Source organism: Hyaena hyaena, unplaced genomic scaffold, assembly GCF_003009895.1.
Source record: "Hyaena hyaena isolate Hyena2069 unplaced genomic scaffold, ASM300989v1 scaffold_435, whole genome shotgun sequence".
Classification (NCBI taxonomy): Eukaryota; Metazoa; Chordata; class Mammalia; order Carnivora; family Hyaenidae; genus Hyaena; species Hyaena hyaena.
Window position 1 is genome coordinate 1,160,386 of NW_024081065.1, and position 21,681 is coordinate 1,182,066.

At 33.4% G+C, this 21,681-nt stretch overlaps 1 protein-coding gene across 1 annotated transcript in view; it reads left to right on the plus strand.

Moving 5' to 3' along the window:
• ERBB4 (erb-b2 receptor tyrosine kinase 4) overlaps positions 1-21,681 on the plus strand; it is a 722,586-nt gene that overhangs the window by 349,715 nt on the left and 351,190 nt on the right. Inside the window, exon 6 of the mRNA XM_039252967.1 lies at positions 5,784-5,918. Coding sequence (XP_039108898.1) covers positions 5,784-5,918 — 135 coding nt within the window. The remainder of the gene's footprint in view (positions 1-5,783; positions 5,919-21,681) is intronic.

Sequence of the window (21,681 nt, forward strand, 5' to 3'; positions counted from 1 at the left end):
TTATCTTTTGTAGCTTTGTGAGTAGAAGTAAAATATTCACTGTTGATACCAGTCATATAGACTACAGTGAGATATGGCAAACTGCGTTTAAAATTATAATCTTTATTTTGTAAAAAAAAGAAAAAGATGTTCAATCTTATCTATGAAATAGTTACAAATTATGCATGAGGTCAAAGCAATTTTGTTGACTTCTTAAAGTGACTAAGGAGGTCATATTAATCTGTATTTTCAGCAAGGATGCTACATCACAATTAGGCTATTCTGAAGGAGGCAGGGGGAATAAAGTCATGATTCAGTATTTTATCACATTTTCTTCTGAGAGAATATATTTGCAAAATGTCAACGATTGTCTTAATGGTTACTCATCCTCAAATTCACTATAATAACTAGCATTTGGAAAGAAATGAAGAATGTGAAAGAACTTATTTAAATAACACAAACATTTCCTTCTTCATTAGACTCATGCAAATGGAAAATCAAGAGAAGTAATGGTCAGTCAAATGGGCAATCTTTGTGAATTGGAAAGCTAAGACACAAGTACTTTACGTCCTCTTTAAAATGTCATATTGGCACTTTACACCTTTCTAAAAAAGAATTTAAGGAACAATATGAGGTAGATTTACAGTTAGATATAAAATCATGCTTTTACACTTTGTGTAATATATGCTAGATAATTTTCACAGGTTTGAGGAAATTTGGTGTGTCCAGGATAGAGCAAAATCATTTTTATTTACCTGATAAGTGATAATTGAATTTGATGAACAGAATAGGTTTAGGGATACCAATAAAAGTGTCTAAATGTGACTTATAAATATCAAACATACTGCTTGCATAATTTTTTACATTTTCTTTTTTTTTAAATTTTTTAGTGTTTATTTATTTTTGAGAGAGAGATAGAGACAGCATGCGCAGGGTAGGTAGAGAGAGAGGGAGACACAGAATCCCAAGACAAGCTCCAGGCTTGGAGCTAGCTGTCAGCACAGAGCCCGACGCGGGGCTCTAACCCACTAACCGTGAGATCATGACCTGAGCTGAAGTCAGATGCTTAACTGACTGAGCCACCCAGGCGCCCCTACATTTTCAATTATAAGCATTTTGTATAATAAAAGCTATTTATCTTTTAGCTTGCAAACATTCTAACCTCACATATATATTTTTAATTTTCCCTATATTCAAGGTACTTTATATTTATTGGCCTACTCAAATATACTTTTCTATAATCAAGATATTATATCTTATTTCATGAAGTAAATATTATTGATCATGCATCTCCTTTTTGCCTTACATGATGCTAGATACTGATGTTACAGTTTTGACCAAAGCAGAAATGACCTCTAACTTAAATGAAATGTAGAACCAGTTCAGATAATCTATTGTGTTTAAGGGGGGAAAATTTTCCATTTTTACTTCGATCTGGTCAGCATATAATTTAAAATTAAGAGCTACAACAAAAGTTAATTGATCATTGTTGGTGGCAAATTCCGTTACTTTTCTCTTTTAAGTTCAATTTAACAAGTATTTGTTGATTTCCTTCAGGTTTGGCATATAGATACAGCACTGAAAAATATCCCTTCACTTCATGGAGTTTTGTCTAATATTTCAGTTATAAATTGTGTACTATATATGTTAAATTCAAAATATCATAAAGTAATGTGGATTACAATTTACTTACTCTATTTACAAAAGGATTCATGTTTTTTTTTTACTTGACTTGCATGCATTAATCTAGTAGGAAATGTTTGATAAAAAACTGTTTAAATGTTTACCCAGTTTTAAATAATTAAATGATACTTTTTTCATAGAATTTCATATTTCATATATGTATTTAATTGTGGCCTGTATTAAAAAGACACAGTTCTGTTTTGTAAACTTGCTGGCTATGATAAAAAAAAATCATAGCAGTTTTTTTCTACCAATTATTACAATGACCAAGAATCTATTTGTGTTTCTCTTAATTTTCTCTGATATATTTCCTACCATGGAAGTGAAATACAATGGATTGGGATTTACCTTGAGCTCATTTACTTATTCAACATTCTTTAAGTCTTTTCACTTTTCAGACTTTGTGCATCTTTATTTGAATATCAGTTACATTTGTACCTCATTTTCTGTCTTACTTAGAATTCTGATTTTTTGTCATGGGTTTAAAATTTAATTATTAATCACTTTATTGCATTATTTTTAATGTTTATATAGTTTTTGAGAGAGAGACAGAGACAAAGTGAGAGTTGGGGAGGTGCATAGAGAGAGGGAGATACAGAATCCAAACCAAGCTCCAGGCTCCCAGGCTCCCAGATTTTCAGGCTCCACCCTCCAAGATGTCAGCACAGAGCCTGATGCGGGGCTTGAACTCACTAATCTGAGAGTTTGTGTCCTGAACCAAAGTTAGACACTGAGCCACTCAGGTGCCCGTCACTGTATTGCTGTCTAATGGAAGAGAAGTTCCTAGTGTAACACAGATGGTACCATCCAATAAGTCTTTCACAGAACTTGTGTACAACTCTGGTGTTCTGGTATGTTGACAAAGAAAGAGCTAACATATAACCAGACATTTTTCTGGTAACTTCCTGAGTGAAGGCCTTTCCAAGCTTTCTGTTTTCCTAATATTTGTCTCTCTTTCTAATTTAAAAATGCAGCCAAGCCTTTACAGTCGACCATGGCAAAAACATCAGGGATCCCTTTTGTCCATAAATAATCGGTGTCCTTAACAACTTTCTTACATGTCAGTATATACCCCTAGCATCTTCTTAGTTCAGAAATAGATCTAGGTGAATATTTCACCACATAAACATATTAAATTAATGTTCAAAAATGTGTATAAAGTTATAAAACCAATGTAAAATATACTAATGAATAAGTACAGTATTAACATTATTTCCTGTCATCTATTTAGGTAAGCAAATTGATTAAAAGAAAATGTAAGATAAAGTATACATTAAAACTCTCCTATAAATGCCAACGAAATACACATTTTTCTGATTGTGCTATTTTGACATTCACCAACAGAATACAGTCTAAGCCAAACATGAAGGAAAATACTATTTTCAGGAAAAATACACACATATATGAACAGATTAAATGTGCCTTATGAATATGTTATTAAATACTAGAAATTTATAGATCTTCCTGACCAGAATTCTTAGCAGATGGTGGGTTTTGAATTTAGGGTGTTATCCAAGTTGATCATGATTGTAGTCTTAATTTGAAATTTTAACATGTAAGATTATACTTGAATTATTACTGCCTCCTTTCTAAATCCTTTTCCAAGTACAAACCAAGCTCTCGAGCAAAATTTTCTGAGAAACAAATGTCAACATTGGTAGCAGATTAATATTGTTGAAGAAATGGATTTGATGAGATTATTATTCAGTATAATATAATCTGATTTCATTTGAATATTTTTAGATAGGAAGTTAGAGATGGATACTGTGTTCCTTCAATATGAACTGTTAGAATTATAATGTGAAACCTGAAAAATATACGCTTTCTACAATATTTGAACTATTATCTTTTCTCCTCACATTTTTGTTAAAGTAGAACTTTTCCAAATGTAAACTGAAAAATAACCTTCATTTCCTGGATAGCAGTCAAAATCTCCTTTCTTTGTCACCTAATGAAGAATTATTCCTAGAGCAGAAGAGCATCACCTAATGTCTCATGAGAAAGCTATTAGTATGAGATCGTCACATTTTATAGATAGAAACCTAATGCCAATCATTAATGTAGAAATCCATTTTTACAGTCTTTTGTGTGTCTTACATCTCCCTTCTACTTTGATGAGGATTGTATGGTTAGGTCATGAAAAATAATGAACTGGCTTTTAGAAGTGGAAAGATGATCTAATTTCTTTTCTTTACTTTTTTATTCCCCTCTCACCCGAGAAAATGGAACCAATAGTCGTTGAAAGGATTGATGATGAGAATAGGAGATTTTATATGTGGAAAGCCCTGTGATACCAGAATTAATCTGGTGCATTTTATACATGCAATGCAATAAGGGAATTGAGATGTCCTCACCTATCTCACTTTTACAAATACTCCTCTTGTGGTGTCCAATGTTCCTTTCATTCGTTTATCCCCCTGTTTGGTGTAAGGTGACTCTTCAAATTTTAGCCTGGGATACTGCACAAGAAAGGCATTATATTTTTCAAGGCTGTCATGGGAAATAAAGTGATTGCCTTCCCAATATTTATGTCCCTCTACTTCCCCACTAATACTCCTGCTTCTTGAGGTTTTGTTCAAGAAACAATATGTCCACTCAGCCTCTCACAGTGGGAATGGTCAGGGGATAGTCTTCTGAGTAATAAAAGGCAGACATAATTCTTGATGTGAAAGAATAGAAAGTCAGAGCCTCAGTAGGATGATGTCTCTTGCTTGCTCTTTTGTTTTCATCTTCCTTGAATTCAGATAGACACTTTTTTAATGTTTATTTTTGAGAGAGAAAGAGAGCAAATGGAGGGGAAGGGGCAGAGAAACTGGGGGAGAGGATCTGAAGCAGGCTCTGCACTGACAGTGGACAGCCCGACATGAGCCTTGGGCTAAGGAGCCATGAGATCATGGCCTGAGTCGAAGTCAGAAGCTTAACTGACTGAGCCACCCAGGTACACCAAACATTTTTAAATACAGCAACCCTTTTGTGCCTGGGATGAATAGAACGAGGACTCAAAGAAGACGTAGGTACTGTGGACACTACTACCTCCTATAGGTTTCTTATTGTGTGAGAAAATCATCCTCTATGTACATAAACTATTGTTACCTGTTTTTATGTTACTTGTAACAATGTTTAATGGACTCAAATATAATATCTCTTAAGTTATTTGAATTGGATGAAAAGGAAAGATGTGGTAGATACTGAGTAGGAAGATGCTATGTATATTTCTAACCAATAATTTCTTCAAGTAAAAGAGTGGTATTTCAAAAAATATATATATTAGTATTTTTAGAGGGAATATCTACTTTTCTTTTTTCCAGATAACTTAAAGCAATCTGAGAATTTTTATATATGGTCAGCCATTGTTCAGGGGTAACAAGTTAGCTGACCAAGGCCAGTGAGAAATAGAGAATCAAGTAAAAATTGGCTTTAATGAATTTTATCCCATGTTCCTGCCATTGTTCCAGTGAACCATGGGGTTTTTATTATGCCTTGCTTTGTGTTGTTCTTAAAACATAATTGGCAACTCTGTTGATTCCATTTTAGAGGATCAAAGAACATTTTTATGGTTGAGACATTAATTTTAGCTTTCATTTTGTTTTAATCGCTTATCTACTGTCTCCAGTCTATGTCACATAGATAGAAAGCATTTTTCTTAAGAGAGACAAATGAGTTAAATGACCAATAAGAGAGGATTAGTTAAATAAATATTATTTACTTTATGCTCTGGCATATTTTATTCTCATTAGAAATAATGTAGAATAAAATTTAATTAGCATTAAATACTCATCACTTAATATGAAACAAAACTACTAGGTTTTGAAATATTACATGAAATTTTATTCCAAGTTCAGAGGGAAAAAAAAAGGAAAGAGACTGAGAGTATCTATGAAGTGTTTCTCTGAGTACTTATGGATTATGGATGGTTGTTTTTCTCTGTATTTTCCAACTTTTTTCCAATTTCTGCAATCAGTTTATGTGACTCAGTAATGGTCTTTTTAAAAATGTCTTGGCTATTAACAAAGTAACTCTAATTTAACATTGAAAATCATTTAAGAATAAATCACTTTTATTGACTACCTTTTTATTAACAAAAAGTTTGACAAAAAATCTGTTTGTTTGTTTTAATACAGAAATCCTTAATGGTGGAGTCTATGTAGACCAGAACAAATTTCTTTGTTACACAGACACAATACATTGGCAAGATATTGTTCGGAATCCGTGGCCTTCCAACTTGACTCTGGTGTCAACAAATGGTAGCTCAGGATGTGAGTAACATTATCCTTTTTAATGTCTCAAAATATTCTTCTACTTCTTGTAAAAACAAACAGCTAATATTTGTCATGTCATTAATAATATTTTGAATTTTGATTGCATATACTGAAATATTCAGTTATACAGAACAGAACAATCTTTTACTGCCGGTTAACTCTCTTTTAAGGATCATAACTTCCCTTTTGTAAATTATCATTCTTTTAACATGACTTATTTCGCTAAATCTAAATACTTCACCATATTTCTAATATCTAAGCATTCCAATGTATAAATGTTTAAACATGTGCCCCAATTGCTTCTCGGCCTTTTGGCTAAGATCAAGTGTAAACATGTGCCCCATTGCCCAGAAACTTAAGTCCAGTGTCTATGGCTTCAACTATGTGTGAGCCACGTACACAGAGAAAAATGTGGTAGAACAAAAATATTACTTCCTATTTACTATAATATTTTAAATTATAAAAACACATGGATGAACATTTTAGAATTCCTAAGCTTACATTTGCCCTTGAAACCTTCATGGTAATACTGTGTAACAATCCCAAGCACCTTAAATAGAGTGGAGAAATACAGATTTCATAGAAGAGATATATGTTACATTCTGGCTTTAGTCATTAGCCTAATAAACTATCCAGTTTCCCATTCTTAAAGTGTATTGTTTCTATTACAGAGGATTTATCAGATTCAGAGTGTTTAATATGATTAAATGACAAGCAAGTAATATTTGAAATAAATCATTAAAATCTTAGAAAAATATTCTGCCTGGAATCTGTTTCATTTTCATAAAGCAGGCTATGTGGTCCCCACATTTATTGCTACTGACATTTGTATGAGAACAGAATCTTTATCAAGTGTTAACCTGGGTTTTGTATTTCTCATCTATTATTATACATTTCCCACCTGAAATCATAACTATCTTCTCACTGTTCGATAATTATTTGCAATAGTACTGATTGTGTTATGACACTTTTGTAGGAAATCAGACTCCATGGGACAATTATTAAATTTCATGATTGTCCTAATAATATAATGGAGAAATATGAATATATTTGATCCAAACTGACAGCTGTGTTTTTAATAATTGGCTAAAACTTTTTTTTAAAGTAGAGTAAAATAATCTTCTTGTCACTTTTGAGCAGAAATTTGTATGAGACTTCATCTTTACAGCGTTCAAGGTGTCTACCTTGTAAAATTACATGTGAATAAAATATTGAAAATATTTACATTAACAAGACAAATGATGTGCTTCAGAAATGGCTTTCATTTTCAGTCCTCCCATACTATGGTACATTTTGTATATTTGGCGGGGGTGAGGAGAGGGGGAAGATAGTGGTTAGATAAGAGGAAAGGCCTACTGACTCTTCGCTTATTAGAGTGACCAATCTATAATTGCATGTATGAGATCAGGAAAGAATGAAGCCCAAGCAATACAGAAGCCAAAGGAACGGCTTACAGGATGTGGAACAGGAAAGGTCTGGGGGGTTCCTGCACTTTCACAGATGGCATCTCTTTGTGCTATTGTTTGTGGGCAATTTTGGATGGTTGTGCCTGTAATTAGGCAACTGTAGCTGCATTTGTCTTGCATGCAAATAATCGCAGGTGCAAAAATTACAAATGTAGAGTAGAGTCATAATAAATGGTCCTTTACAAATTAACCACCAATTGCTTGTTGAAGTTTTATTCTTTACATACTAGTTCTCTTTGCTGACACATTAAATATACTGCATGACACTATACCTGTTAATAAGAATTGGCTAGTCTTTGGATATTGGTTTCAACTTAGCCTATTTTTTCCTCTACCTTCTCTCCATGAGTGATGACAGATACTCTCATGGTTTTAAATGGAAACGTCTATGCCAATGACTCCCACAACTACACACCACTCAAGTTAAAAAATCTGGTGGTCATCATGGACTTCATCTGCTCATTGGTCATGGCATTGATTTAATCATATTGAATTTGTCTATTTCTTGATTTTACATATTTTTTATTGCCATTGATCGAGTTCAAGACTTTGTCCAAGTCTGAGTTACTGAAACAATCTGAATTCTTAATAGTTTTTGAGGCTACGGACTGTGCAATCTGGTGAAACCAATAGCTCCCTACTTACAATATGTTTAAATTAATAAATAGGCACAGAATAAACATTATATATCATAAATGCATGAAATCAATAAGTTTATAAAATAAACTTTAAAGGATTACATACAAGAAACTGAATTATGCTGAACTACATTTATCAACATGCCTAACAGTAAATATGTGATATGATAATAAGCTTCTTTATGAGTACATTAAATACAAAAATTCTAACAGTAGGATTAATAAACAATGTAGTTGTGGAGCAGCAATAGGCCTGAGTATTATTTTATAAAGGACTGTCACTTTAGCAATTGGTGTTGGAAAAATTGGATATTCCCATATGCAATATTGAAGTAAGATTTTACCTTACACTATGTATAAGAATTTAACTCAAAATGAATTAAAGACCTAAGCATAAGGCCACATACCATAAAAATTCTAGAAGAAAACATAGAGGAAAAACTTCATGGCATTGAATTTGGCAATGATTTTTAGAGCTACCACCAAAAGTGAAGACAACAAAAGCAAAAATAGAAAAAATGAGGCTACATCAAACAAAAACTTCTGCACATCAAAGGATATAATCAACAAAATGAAAAGCAATTTACAGAATGGGAGAAAAATCTACAAGTTATATATTTGATAAGGGGTTAATATCCAGAATATATAAAGAACTTTTATAACTCAGTAACAAAAAATTACCTGATTCAGAAATGGGCATAGACTTGAAATGGCATTTCTCCAAAGATTATATACAAATAGCCAACAACTATATGAAAAGATGTTCAAGATCACAGTGATTTGAAATCTAACTCATAACCATGAGATATAATAGTATACCCATTAGAATGACTATTATCAAAATAATAGAAAATTACAAGTCTTGGTGAAGATGTTTGAAGAATTTGAAACCTCTGTACACTGTTGGTGGGATTTTAAAGTTGTAAAATAGCTATGGAAAATCGTACGTTTTTTCCTCAAAAATTAAAAACAGAACTATCATATTATCCAGCAACTCTACTTCTTGATATATATCTAAAAGAATTGAGAGCAGTCTCAAAGCAATATTTGCACATGCACATTTATAGCAGCACCCCAAATGTACACTAATGAAGGAATGCATGAACAAAATGTGATACACACACACACAATGGTACATTATTCAGCCTTAAAAAAGGTAAGAAAATTATGACATATGTTACAACATGAATGAAGTTTGATGACATTTTTCTACGCAAAATAAGCCAGTCACGAAAAGACTGTATGTCCCCTTACATGAAGTGACTAAAGTAGTCAAATTCATAGATACTGAAAGAAGAATGGCAATTACCAGGAGCTGGGAGGATTGGGAAATGGGGAATTTCTGTTTAATGAGTATAGAGTTTCAGTTTTTTGTAAGATGTAAAAGCTTTGTAGATCTATTACATAACAATGTAAATGTACTTAACGCTACTAAATGTACACTTAAAAATGGTTATGAGAGTAGATGTTGTCTGTTTTTACTACAATAAAAAGAAAGAAAAAGGGAAAGAAAGAAAAAGCAAGCAAAAGAAAGAAAGAAAGAAAGAAAGAGAGAGAGAGAGAGAGAGAGAGAGAAAGAAAAGAAAGAGAAAGAAAGAAAGAAAGAAAGAAAGAAAGAAAGAAAGAAAGAAAGAAAGAGAGAAAGAAAGAAAAAAGCAAAAGAGCTTTTATGATACTTATAGTACTGGAATAGAGTATGATTGTATCTTTAATTTCCATTGGTCACAGTGTGGTTGGCACTGCCAATATTATCAGGACCTTATATTCATAATTGATGAAAATCATATATTTAACAAGAGATTAATGTGAATAACAATGTAACATTCCTCATTCAAGTTCATGGACCTCCTAAATTCCATCCATAATCCCTTTAGGGGCCCCAGGCCTCCTCGTTAAGAGCCCCTGTCTTTAATTACTTTCCTTGCCTCTAATTTTGACAAATCCACCTGAGAAAGTGACACCAAGAGCTCTGTTTAATGAATATCTAACCATGACCCTGTCTAAAAATCTTGTCACTGCAACTGACTAATGTGGGGTCAATTCTTAACAAAACCAGAGGTTTGGAGTTTTTAGTAGATTCCTGCTTATTTCTCCCCTCAGTAGAATGAGTTCTTATAATTTATTTGTCTGTACTGCCTTTCCTTTTCTGTCTGCCAGACTAAATTTTACTTATACTCATCACACTTATCAATTGTTACCTCTTCTAAGAAGTGTTCGCTTCTACCGGCTGGATTATGTAACTTTTCCCACATAACCCCATAAAGAGCAGGGCTGAAATCCGCCATTCTGTCTCATTCTAAAATGAAAGTCCTGGAGGCCAAGGCCCAAGTACTTATTCTGTCCTCTGTTATAGCACATAATGGATAGATGAAGTTTTATACTGAATAAATGGATAAATAAATGAAATAGATCCATTCACAAATAAGAAAATCAAATGAATCTAAGTAATATTTTCTTCTTTTCATCATCTGTATGTAAAAGATTGTATGTGAAGTAAAAGTTATAATCCATAGATAGGTAGCTTATTCATTTTAAATCTTTTTCAGGTAAAAATTGTAGCCTACATCTGTGTGCTTAATTTAATTTATAACTATACAGTTATTGGGGTGCCTGGTGTCTCAGTCACTTAACAGTCTGACTTGATTTCAGCTCAGATCATGATCTCACCATTTGTGACATCAAGCCCATATTGGACTCCGTGCTGAGAATGCAGAATGTGGTAGAGATTCTCTCTGTCTCCCTCTGCCTCTCTCCTACTTGTGCTCTTTCTCTCTTAAAATATGAATAAACAAACTAGACTTTATAACTACATATTTATAAGTCATATTATTTCTATTATTTATGTTCTATCTATTGTGTAATACTTATAGGATAAAAGATATATGTCACTTTTCCTTTGGTGTAAAGAGACTAATTTGTGTAGGACAGGTAAATCCACAAATCACACAATTTTGACCAAGAGTTTAAAAATATTTGATTCTTAAGTGATATTTTGCAGAATATTTATCCATAGAGCCTTTATCTTTTTGTATAGTACTAATTCTTAATTCAAAAAAGCACAATCTTTTCAAAAGCAGCTTGACTTTTTGTCAACATAACCTTTAACGACATAACCTTTGCACTATAATTGGGATAATGAAGGAAATGTCTAGAAAAGAAATTTTTAAATGATACCAATCCTTTAAAAATATGTGATTTAGGAGTAACTACAACCAAATTTTATTTTCCAAAATACTTGAGGCATTTTAATCTAAACCTCAGTAAGTTAAGGGAGAAATGAGTGTCTTTTTTATCATAGCAATCCCTAGCAAGACTTACCTAACATTCTAACAGTCTTTGATAGGTTTCTCAATAGCATTTATTAAAAAAACTACCTTCAGAGTTAAGAACAAAACAAAACACAACAAAACAAACAAACAAAAAAAACAAAAAAAACCTAATAGCAAATGATGTTTCACTTATTTGGAGTACTTCTAATTACTCCCATCACCACAGAATGTCAAAATGATGGAAATGAGTTGCCCCTGAAAAATTAAGCAAATGTGGGGCGCCTAGGTGGCTTAGTCGGTTAAGCGTCCGACTTTCGCTTAGGTCATGATCTCAAGGTTAGTGGGTTCGAGCCCCGCGTCGGGCTCTGTGCTGACTGCCAGCTCAGAGCCTGGAGCCTGTTTCGGTCTGTGACTCCCTCTCTCTCTGACCCTCCCCTGCTCATGCTGTCTCTCTCTCTCTCCTAGAAATAAAAAAAAAAAAAAAAACATTAAAAAAAATTAAGCAAATGAGAGTATATCAGAACATGAGTATGGAAAAATAGACAATAATATTTGTCTCGAAGAAGATTGTGTAGTTAAGAGAATGGTCCCAAAAGGACTTGTTGGAAACATTGCACTGCCTCTTATTAACTGTTTGTCTTTGGACAAATCACTCGTGCTCTCACGACCTCCAGTTTTGCGTCTATAACAGAAGAGTTTCAAGAGCTGAACTGAGCCGGTAGGTTGATTAAGACAAAGGAAACAGTCAACCTTCCAATCACCTATTGCAATAGCATAAGCAAGTGGCTAAACTAGAGAAAGTACTAGCTCCTCCACTGTCCATTTTTCCCCATGGAACAGCTCCAGGAGAGGGTCAGGTGGATTAGACTGGTCAGCACAGACAAGAGGAATTGTCTCACTGCAGAGACTCCCTAAACAAAGGCTCTTAAAGTTTTATGGATCTAGAATCCAAAAGGTAGGTTTGAGGGAGCAGAAAAAAACCTGAGTGGAAAAATTCTAAGTAGTGAGTCAGAGTAAAGAAAAAGCATCTTAAATATTCCCTCCCACCCCTGTAAGGACTTTCCAGCAAAGGCTCCTGAGGAGAGCCTCTGTCAAAGGCATTTGATAAATGGAGGCAACCGATCTAGGAATGTAGTTATGCTTCTAAGCATGGCTTGTTAGGAAACCCTGAGTTTGCCCTGAATTCAGACACAATGCATTGGCTGTACACCAAGTCTGGTGTGGATAGGGCAGCTTTCTGTGTGAGACCTGCCAGGGTAAAGCCTTTTTAGTGTCCTGTGGTCAGGCTTGAAAGATCCCACATGGGTTTTTGGCCAGGAGCTAATATTATCAACTTCATAGGACTATTAGGGTGAATAAATAAGTTCCTGTGTGTCAAAATGAGTGATTTCCTATGATAAAGGAAGAAAGTAACTTCCAATTATGATTTGTTTTTCCATTTGAATTAACCATATGTGGACAGAAATTTTATAACATATGAGTTATATTTTATGGTATGTTAATTAGTCAACATTTTATTTTGTTTTTGTTTCCCATGTATCTAACTAAGCAGAAAACAGTATTTTGTAGCCTGAGCTCACTGAAGCACTGAAAGAAACCAACCTCAGATGCCCCAGATCCTACATCTTTTCTTTAGCTTACACCTGATGTACCACTCATTCTCAAATTGCTTTCCAAAACCAAATACAGGTGTCCCCCACTGTGCAAAAGTAGAAAGTTCCTATGCAACTTTTCAAACAAAAATGGCCTAAAGAAAAGAATGTCTCCAACTGTCCAAAATTTTATATTATGTTGCTTTGCTTTTCCAAAAGACCAGTGTTAGTGCAGCAATGCCTTTTTTGTGGAAGTGAAAATCCTCTTCCATTTCTTTCGGAAAATAAACAAGTACTAATGTTAGGTCTTCATAAAACTGAAGCAGCCTATTGTGAATTTTTGGAAAATGTCAGATACCTGCATCACCAATGACAGAGGTGCAAATGCAGGAGAATTGGCAAATTCATAAAAGCATTATATTTACAAACAATTTGATTTGTTTAAGCCAGATGATATATCTGCTTTAAAACCATTAGTAAAACTTAAAAAAATTAGTAAAACTTAAAACTATATGTTTTCCTTTTAATGAGTCTCCCCCATCCTAATAACTGCCCACTCCTAATATTGTGTGTTGTGTCCCATGTATGTAAACTTTCTTAAACTAGAAAATGATTAAATCTCAAAAATAGAGTAGAATTAAAACCGATTTTCTTATTTTATCAACTTCTGTTGCTCCGTCAATATTAAAATGTTTATATAAAATCTTCTAGGTCTGAAATCTTGTGATAGAGTAAAAAAAGTAACAAGAAAAATTACCCACAGTGCATTTCAGCATAGCTTCAATTTCTGTGTATTATATATGCATAAATCCACTTTTACATAAATGCATTATATTAAATCAAGTCATGCACACTGTTTTAAAAGATTTTAAGAAATAAAAGTTTTAATGATGGAAATAGAAAAATATGAAAACCAGAAAAGATAAACGAACTCATAAAAACTCAAAAGATTGGTTTTTGAAATAATTTACAAAATAAATTCTTCATGAATTTAATAAAACAAAAAACAAAAGCTCTAAAGATATTTTATGAATTTAAATGCAATTATTGTAAACAAAATATTAGCAATCAAGATAACAGAATTTAGAAATGTATTTAAAATATAAGGGCAGCTCTGTTTTTTTATTAATACTGTTAATGAAACAGTTAGGACTTGTCAATGACCCATATTAGAGGGTCATTTGTATATTTATTTATAAGTATGTATATTTATACATATTATAAATGTAACTTTATTGCTAAATTTTAGGAAGAGGATTTCCAGGTTGACTGAAACTCAGTCCAGGATAAACTTTTATTTGAGAAAATTCATTATAAGATGCAAGCACAGAATACTGCTAGCTGGGTTTTTGCTTGCTTGTTTGTTTTTTATGTTTTATTTTGTTTTGTTCCTTAGCTTCTTAGGATAAAAGTGCCTTGTTTTACTTTTTGAATAAATTGTCATTACAGATCTTTATTTTCATCATATGCAATAGCTTCCTCTAAAATCAACATTTTTTCTGGATATTATGTATATAATTAAAGAAGTCAGTACCCCAACCCCAACAGACAGATTTCTCCCATAATATACCTTTCTTAGCTTATCTCAGTTCTCATATTTTGTCACACATTGCATTTGCCATATACATATATAATGTATATATATATAAACTTATATAAATAAAATATTTACTTGATATATATTTATTTTGTCACACATTGCATTTGCCTTATATATAGTATATATAAATCTATATAAAATGTTTATGTATGTATTATGTATAAACATTATATATAAATATATATAAATTATATATAAATATGTTTGTCCTACACAATAAATACATCAAGTAAACATTTTATATAAGTGTATACATGTACACACACATCCACACACCTATATAGCTATACATTGTCTCAACACTTTGTGATTATAAATTAATTTCTACTTTCCTTTTACATATAAACCACCTAAAGTCCATAGCCTCTCTACTCTGGCCTTATCCTCTTACTGTGAACTCCAGCTTCTGCTACCAGTGATTCCAAAAACCACACAACTGTGCTAGACTCTTCCTCAGCTGCTCTTAAGACCCACTGCATCCCCGTTTTCCTAAAAGCATAAATGAGACTAGTTATTAGCATGATTATGTTAATAAGTATAATGGTTATTTGGTGGGGAGTTGCAGGGAAGCCTGGACTTGACTTTTGTGTTCCTGCTTAGGAAGTGAGGATATTCCTTATTACTGAGACCTTCAGACTATTTCCAAACCTTACAGATTGACTCATTTATTTTCCCCTAGGCTTCTTTCCCTTCTCAAGGCAGAGGTTTATTTCATTCTCTGTTTTTAAACTAGTGGAAAAATCAGTCTACACATAAGGAAATCCTCACTTCAAAGAAAGAATATACGTAGTGTGTCCTTAGAAAAGTTTAAATAGGACATTTCCCAAAGAAGTGCTTCTTCAGTCTAAAATTATGTCAGTGGTGTGCTAATAAATGTTTAATAACAACTTTTCAAAAACTAGAAGGGTAACACCTCAATTTAAAGAGTTTCTAATTTCCATGGTGTAAACATTCTTAACGTTCTCCTTTTTAAGCAGTCAATGTGGAGTTTGGAGTAAATGCCCAGTTAGCATAGCATTATGTAGTGTTTCCACCATATAGTTTCAATAGATGTAAAGAAACCCAATTATGTAAATAATAGAAAAACCTTGTAAGCTAATCAGAAAATAATGAATTTTAAGTACATATTTATTACTTTAGTTTCAGTAAAATTTAATTGTGGGTATATGTAATTTAATATTTAGTATTAGCTATATTCAACAACAAGGTCTGAAATTTCTAAAAAATCTGACAGTTTGTTGTATACACTGCTGCCATGTGTGAGGGTCAACAATCCTGTAGAGGGAAATGCTGGGCTCAGCCCAGTCCAGTGCTTATCATTTCTGTCTATAACAATGCAAAGAGAAAATTAAGCTTATACACCATGCATGGTAAGAACTGATTTTGGCCCCTTGTGTTCCACAGGTAAATGCTGAATAAAACACATGTATATACACACAACTCAGTAAGGAACAACCTAGTTAAGAACAGGACAGTTTAACTCAGAAGATATAGAAGGAAAATATCTGACTCTTCAGGATCATATTCTGCTAACATTTGTCATTTACATTATTATATAGTACCCTTAGCTTCTGCATTCATGTTAACTTCTTACCCTAAAGATTTCCTCAAGAAGGTTGGATAGATGTTGCCTTTATTTGACTAAAAGCCTTAATGAAATGGTCCCTCTCAGAGTAAACTGAGTTTCTCTGTCAAAGATCAACCTCTCTCTACCCCACAAACATAACTGTTCTAACTCTTAAGGAGGTCAGTTTTCCACCTTCAAATAAATCTTTATGACCATAGCTTGTTGGAAGAAAAATTATTATATGTAAAATGACAGCAGAGATATTGTGTAGCATTAGAAAAGGGAAAAGTTCTTTATGTTCAGAAATAAGTATATTAAGAGTTTCCAAAGTTGGACATACATCAGAATCTACTCCCAGAAATTCTTCCTAAGTAAGTCTGGTTCAGAAATGGGAATCTACCTATCTTCAAAACTCTCCACTTGAATCCGGTACAAGGATTACCTAGGTAAATATTGCTGATATTATGAAGAAAGTTTTCACACTGTTCAGACAGAATGGAGAAAGGCCAAGGAATTAAAATTATCAGATTTTCTTTGAAAGTGTAACTCCTAACATTTTTTTTTGAACTGGTGAGTTTTGAGAATTGGAGATTCTTGTAATGGCAAGGCATCTTTCTTATTGGAAAAAAAAGAAGTTATAAGAGCTGCACACTCTGTTTAAATTAGATGGCAATTGAAGAAATCTAGTCCATGTAATCTAATCAAAACAAATGATTTCAAAATGTTCATGGATGGATGAATGGATAAGCAAAATGTGATGTATACATGTAGTGGAATATTATTCTGCCTTAAAAAGGAAGAAAAATTCTGACACATGCTACAAGATGTATGAACCTTGAGGATTTACACTAAATAAATAATTCAGTCATAAAAAAGACAAACACTATATGATTCCACTTAATGCAATGCTTAGAATAGTCAAAATTATAAAGACAGAAAACATAGTGGTGGTTTGCAGGGGTTAGAGGGAGGGGAGAACAGGGAGATTTTGTTAATAAGTAATTTTTTTAGTTTTAGAAGATGAAAGGAGTTATTGGAATAGATGATGTTGATTGTTGCAAAACAATGCAAATATGTTAACTACTACTGAACTGCACAACTAAAAATGGTTAACATGAGCCTGGGTGGCTCCGTTGGTTGAGTGTCTGACTCTTGATTTCAGCTCAGGTCATGACCTCATAGCTAATGGGATTGAGCCCCATGTCTGGCTCTGTGCTGAGAGTGCATAGGAGCCTGCTTGGGATTCCCTCTCTTTCTCTCTCTCTCTGCACCCCCGCCCCCTCAAAATAAACAAATAAACTTTAAATAAATGGTTAAGATGGTAAATTTTGAGTTATGTTGAGAGAGAGAGACAGAAAGACAGAGAGTGAGCACAAGCTGTAGAGAGGGTCAGATGTAGAGAAAGAGAGAGAGAAACAGAATCTTAAGCAGACTGTATGCTTAGCACAGAACCCAACAAGGTGTTTGATGTGGGGCTCAGTTCTATGACCTTGGGATTATGACCTGAGCCAAAATCAAGAGTCGGAGTCTCAAGTGACTGAGCCACCCAGGTGTCCTCAACGTTTTAAGTCATCCTGCTGTATGGGGCTGTGCAAAGAATTCTGAGCCTGACAGAATTAGCTGTAGGTGTTGAAATGCTAGGTTGATAAAACTGACTTAAATTTTCACAAAGGAAGAGACTCATTGACTCAAATAACAAGTATCTGATTAATGTGAAAGAGATTTGCAAAACATTCCATAGTTGATTTTGCTTTTAATTTTAATTCCAGTTAGTTAACATACAGTGCTATATTAGTTTCAGGTGTATAATATAATAATTTAACATTTCCATATATTACCTGGTGCTTATCACAAGTACTCTTTAATCCCCACCATCCATCTAGTGCATCCCCCCACCCACATCCCATCTGGTATCCACCAGTTTGTTCTCTATAGTTAATAGTCTGTTTCTTGGTTTGCCTCTCTCTTTTTTCCCTTTATTCATCTGTTTTGTTTCTTAAATTCTACATATGAGTGAAATCATTCCATAGCTGATTTTGTAAACATAAAACTCTGATTTTATATTTTGTGTTTAAAGCAGCTATGTAAAATTGAATGAAAATGGTGCTGAATCCATTCAATGTCACCCTCTTCTATTTGTCTGTTTGTTTACTTTAAAATGGGTTAAGAGCGATTACGATGTGTCTGTGACTTCTTCTGTAATGTTCATTCATACGTTTGATTACCATTCACGTATTTATCCCTACTTACTAATGGAAGTGGTTTTGTGGAACTCAGTTGCACAATTAAGTAAAATTTAGAACTTACTATTTTCCTTTTTCTTCTCTGATTTCTCATCACTTAGAGAAAGCTAGGAAGTGAAAGGAAGATGTTTACAAGGAATTGAAAATCATCTATTCCAGAGTCCCGTTCCATTACATTTGCAAATAAGTTTTACATATGCTCTCCCTCTCTTACTGGTATCCTCTTGCTAAGTACTTTTATTTCAAAGTTTGGAGCAAAGATGGTTGTACAGGAGAATCAGATCAGGGGAATTGGTATCCCTACAGGTAGCTGGGGAAAGATGAATAAGGAGGTAAAGCTGTTAATCCACTTTTCAATCTTTGGAGTCTAGATTATTGCAAGTAGCCATATGCAACCTTTACTTAAGTCTTTGCTGCCTGTCAAGAACAAATTATGTTCTATTTGGAGGTGTTTCTTTTGGCAATTCTAGGTGCTCTTTCTATGCAAAGAAGGAAAAAAAATGGAAAGGAAATTATGCAGTGACATTTCTTTTAAAGTTCTTCTTTAAGAATAATAGAAATAAATATTTTAAAACAATTTAAAAATGCACAAAGTTAAAGTCATCTCAAAATTAGATGTCCCACACACTAATTCTCCTCACTCCTTATATTTTATTAAACAAAAATTTTGATCTGGTAGCTTTTTTTTCAAAATTATTTTCTATAGGATCATTTAAAACTCTGTACTCAAGAAGTATAATACATCATTAAACTAGTTACCTGTTTGCTAAAGTTACTAGTTACTTTGTTAATAGTTAACTATTCCTAATTACCATATGCCAAAGTGAATTTTTCAGAATAAAGCAACTTGCTTTACTCAAAAAGAAGTCAATGATAAAACCAAAAGTTTTTGAAAATGATAGAATGTTGGATAACCATCACTTCTTCGTTTCTAAATTTCATTAAGCTGAATAATTTTAAGTATCAAATATTTTATCACAAGGATTTGCTGTGCATTTCTAGCAATAAAAACAAATATCTAAGGGATCCTTAGAAGTGTGGAATTGACAGAGCTCTGCTTGGTTTGATTCTGTAGAAAAAGATAAATTAATGTCATGCAATTTTGTAACATTCTTATGAAATAGTAAATCATTTCTATTAATCCATACAGTAAACTCAAACATTTTATGGGGGGGGGGGGCAAAACATTATTTCAGGATTAGTGAATTAATTTACAGTAAGTATAAATATGTATTACTTTAAAATATGTAAATGAGCAATCAGCGAGAGAGAAAACATAGATATCATTGTTCTTCCTCTCCTCTCTGTTTTCGTCCCTACCAAAACTTTTTATCTGACCCCCCCTGCAGGGCAAAGCATCGTTATCCTCTTTGCACAGGTACCCTTCTGTTTCTTTGCTTCAAAAGGTAGCCTAGCAGTTGAGTTCAGGATATGGAGTCTACATAGGTTTGAATCTTGACTTCAAAAGTTTCTTCTGTCTAATTTAGTCCCTTTATCCTTCATTTTTCTTACATGACAGTGAATTGGGATAATACATGAAAATATTAAAAACAGCCTAGCACATCGTAAGTGCTCAATAAATATTAGTTGTTATCAGTTTTAGTGTTTATAATTAAGATCCGCTCCTCATATGAAGACACTTCTTATTCTGTATTAAAGCCTAACACTGGGAATTGTGATCGGCATTCTCTTAGCTTCCCATCGTTGTTTACAAGCAAATACATCTATAATTTTGTGGGAATGGGGAGTGGTGTGGGTAAGGACACCTTTTTTTTTTTTTTTTTTTTTTTTTAATGTTCTTGACATCTACCTATAATACCCTCCAACCTGCCCATTTAGGTCATTTGCTAAGTACTACTCATTGCCCACATACATTAAAGATTATGGCAAGTGACCTTGAGTCCTGTTTTTTTAAACTCCATGTATGTCATTCCCTAGGAGACTTTGAATGACTGTCTGTGTTAATGATATCATTTAACATTCTTGTCTAATGTTTTCTTTACCTCCTAAAATCCACTGAAGTTATCAGTATTTATACTAATTCTGTAAGAAACAAGGCTTTGTTCTGACATAAAGTTTATCTTCCTATGAGTGTTTTAATTCATTTTGTGTGCTGGGTCCTCCTCTGTCCCACATGACTGTTCTATTCTTAGATCTGTTAACATAAACTGGATACCTGATTATATTGGTGAAGAACATGGATTCTGGGCTTCGATCTCTGGACTGTTTCAGGCCTGCACTGTTCTGTGTGACTTTGGACAAGTTATTAAATTTCTCTATCCTCAGCTTCCTCATCTGTAGTAGCATTTTCCTCCTGAGGTTTTCATGGGAAATAAGTCACCTAAAACAATTACCAGTACATAATAAAAATGCATTATGTCTAAGCTATGACTAACTCTTTAATACGCTAGCTCATAAGGACTTTGATTTTACCTGGAGGGTTTATATTTCAGATGGTTACAGGACTAGCAATATATATATGGGGCAGATTGATAGGTAGTGAGGCTAATATTTAGGGCTAAATCATTTTTGTGATGGAATACAGTAGATATATATGTAGTGGTTTGCAAATTGTTTATCTCTTTTTCTTTAAATAACTCAATTTCCAGATCAGTCTAGTAGTACATCAACAAGAAATGCCATTGAAATAACTGGCTGATGGAATCTCTCTTCTTTTTAAAATATGTTATAAATCCATTATTCTTGAATTTTAGCTTTTGTGTGTGAACTTCAAAGGCAAATTAATGATAACATTTTACATCAAGACATTTTAGGCTTATTACTTACTCTAATGCCTTTTGGGTCACTTTCTTATAACCTTCATCAATTTTAAAATCACATTTCATTCCTTAGGCTTGTGGTGGCATTTTAGAAGTATGCCTGTTTGCTAATGTAGTTGTTTTCATTTTAAGTGTGAGGACTTGGGGGAGATACATACACACACACACACACACACACACACACACACACACACACACGTACAGCTAAGCCCCATTGGTGAATGGAATAATGGTAGGGACATAAAATGAGACTTCTGGCTGCTACCACAGAAGAGGTTGTTTAATACAGTGAGTGCCATGAGCTGCCTAATCTTCCCCAATTTGTTACCCATTTTTCTTTGTTATCTGTCTCAGTGATGTCTCATCTCCCCAGCTGACTGCTACAGGCTAGCAATCTGTAACAGAAACTCAGTCTTAATCTCAGATATAATAAGAAAAAGAGACTACAAGATTAATGGCCCCAGCCATAATTATAAAGTCTCAAACCACAGACATTATAAGACCTTTCAAAACTGACTCAAGGTGGAAGAAGTTGGGTTAGCACTATAGTGTCAAGACATAGACCTCTTTGAAATGACACACAGGGCTATGGATCTGGGAAGTCT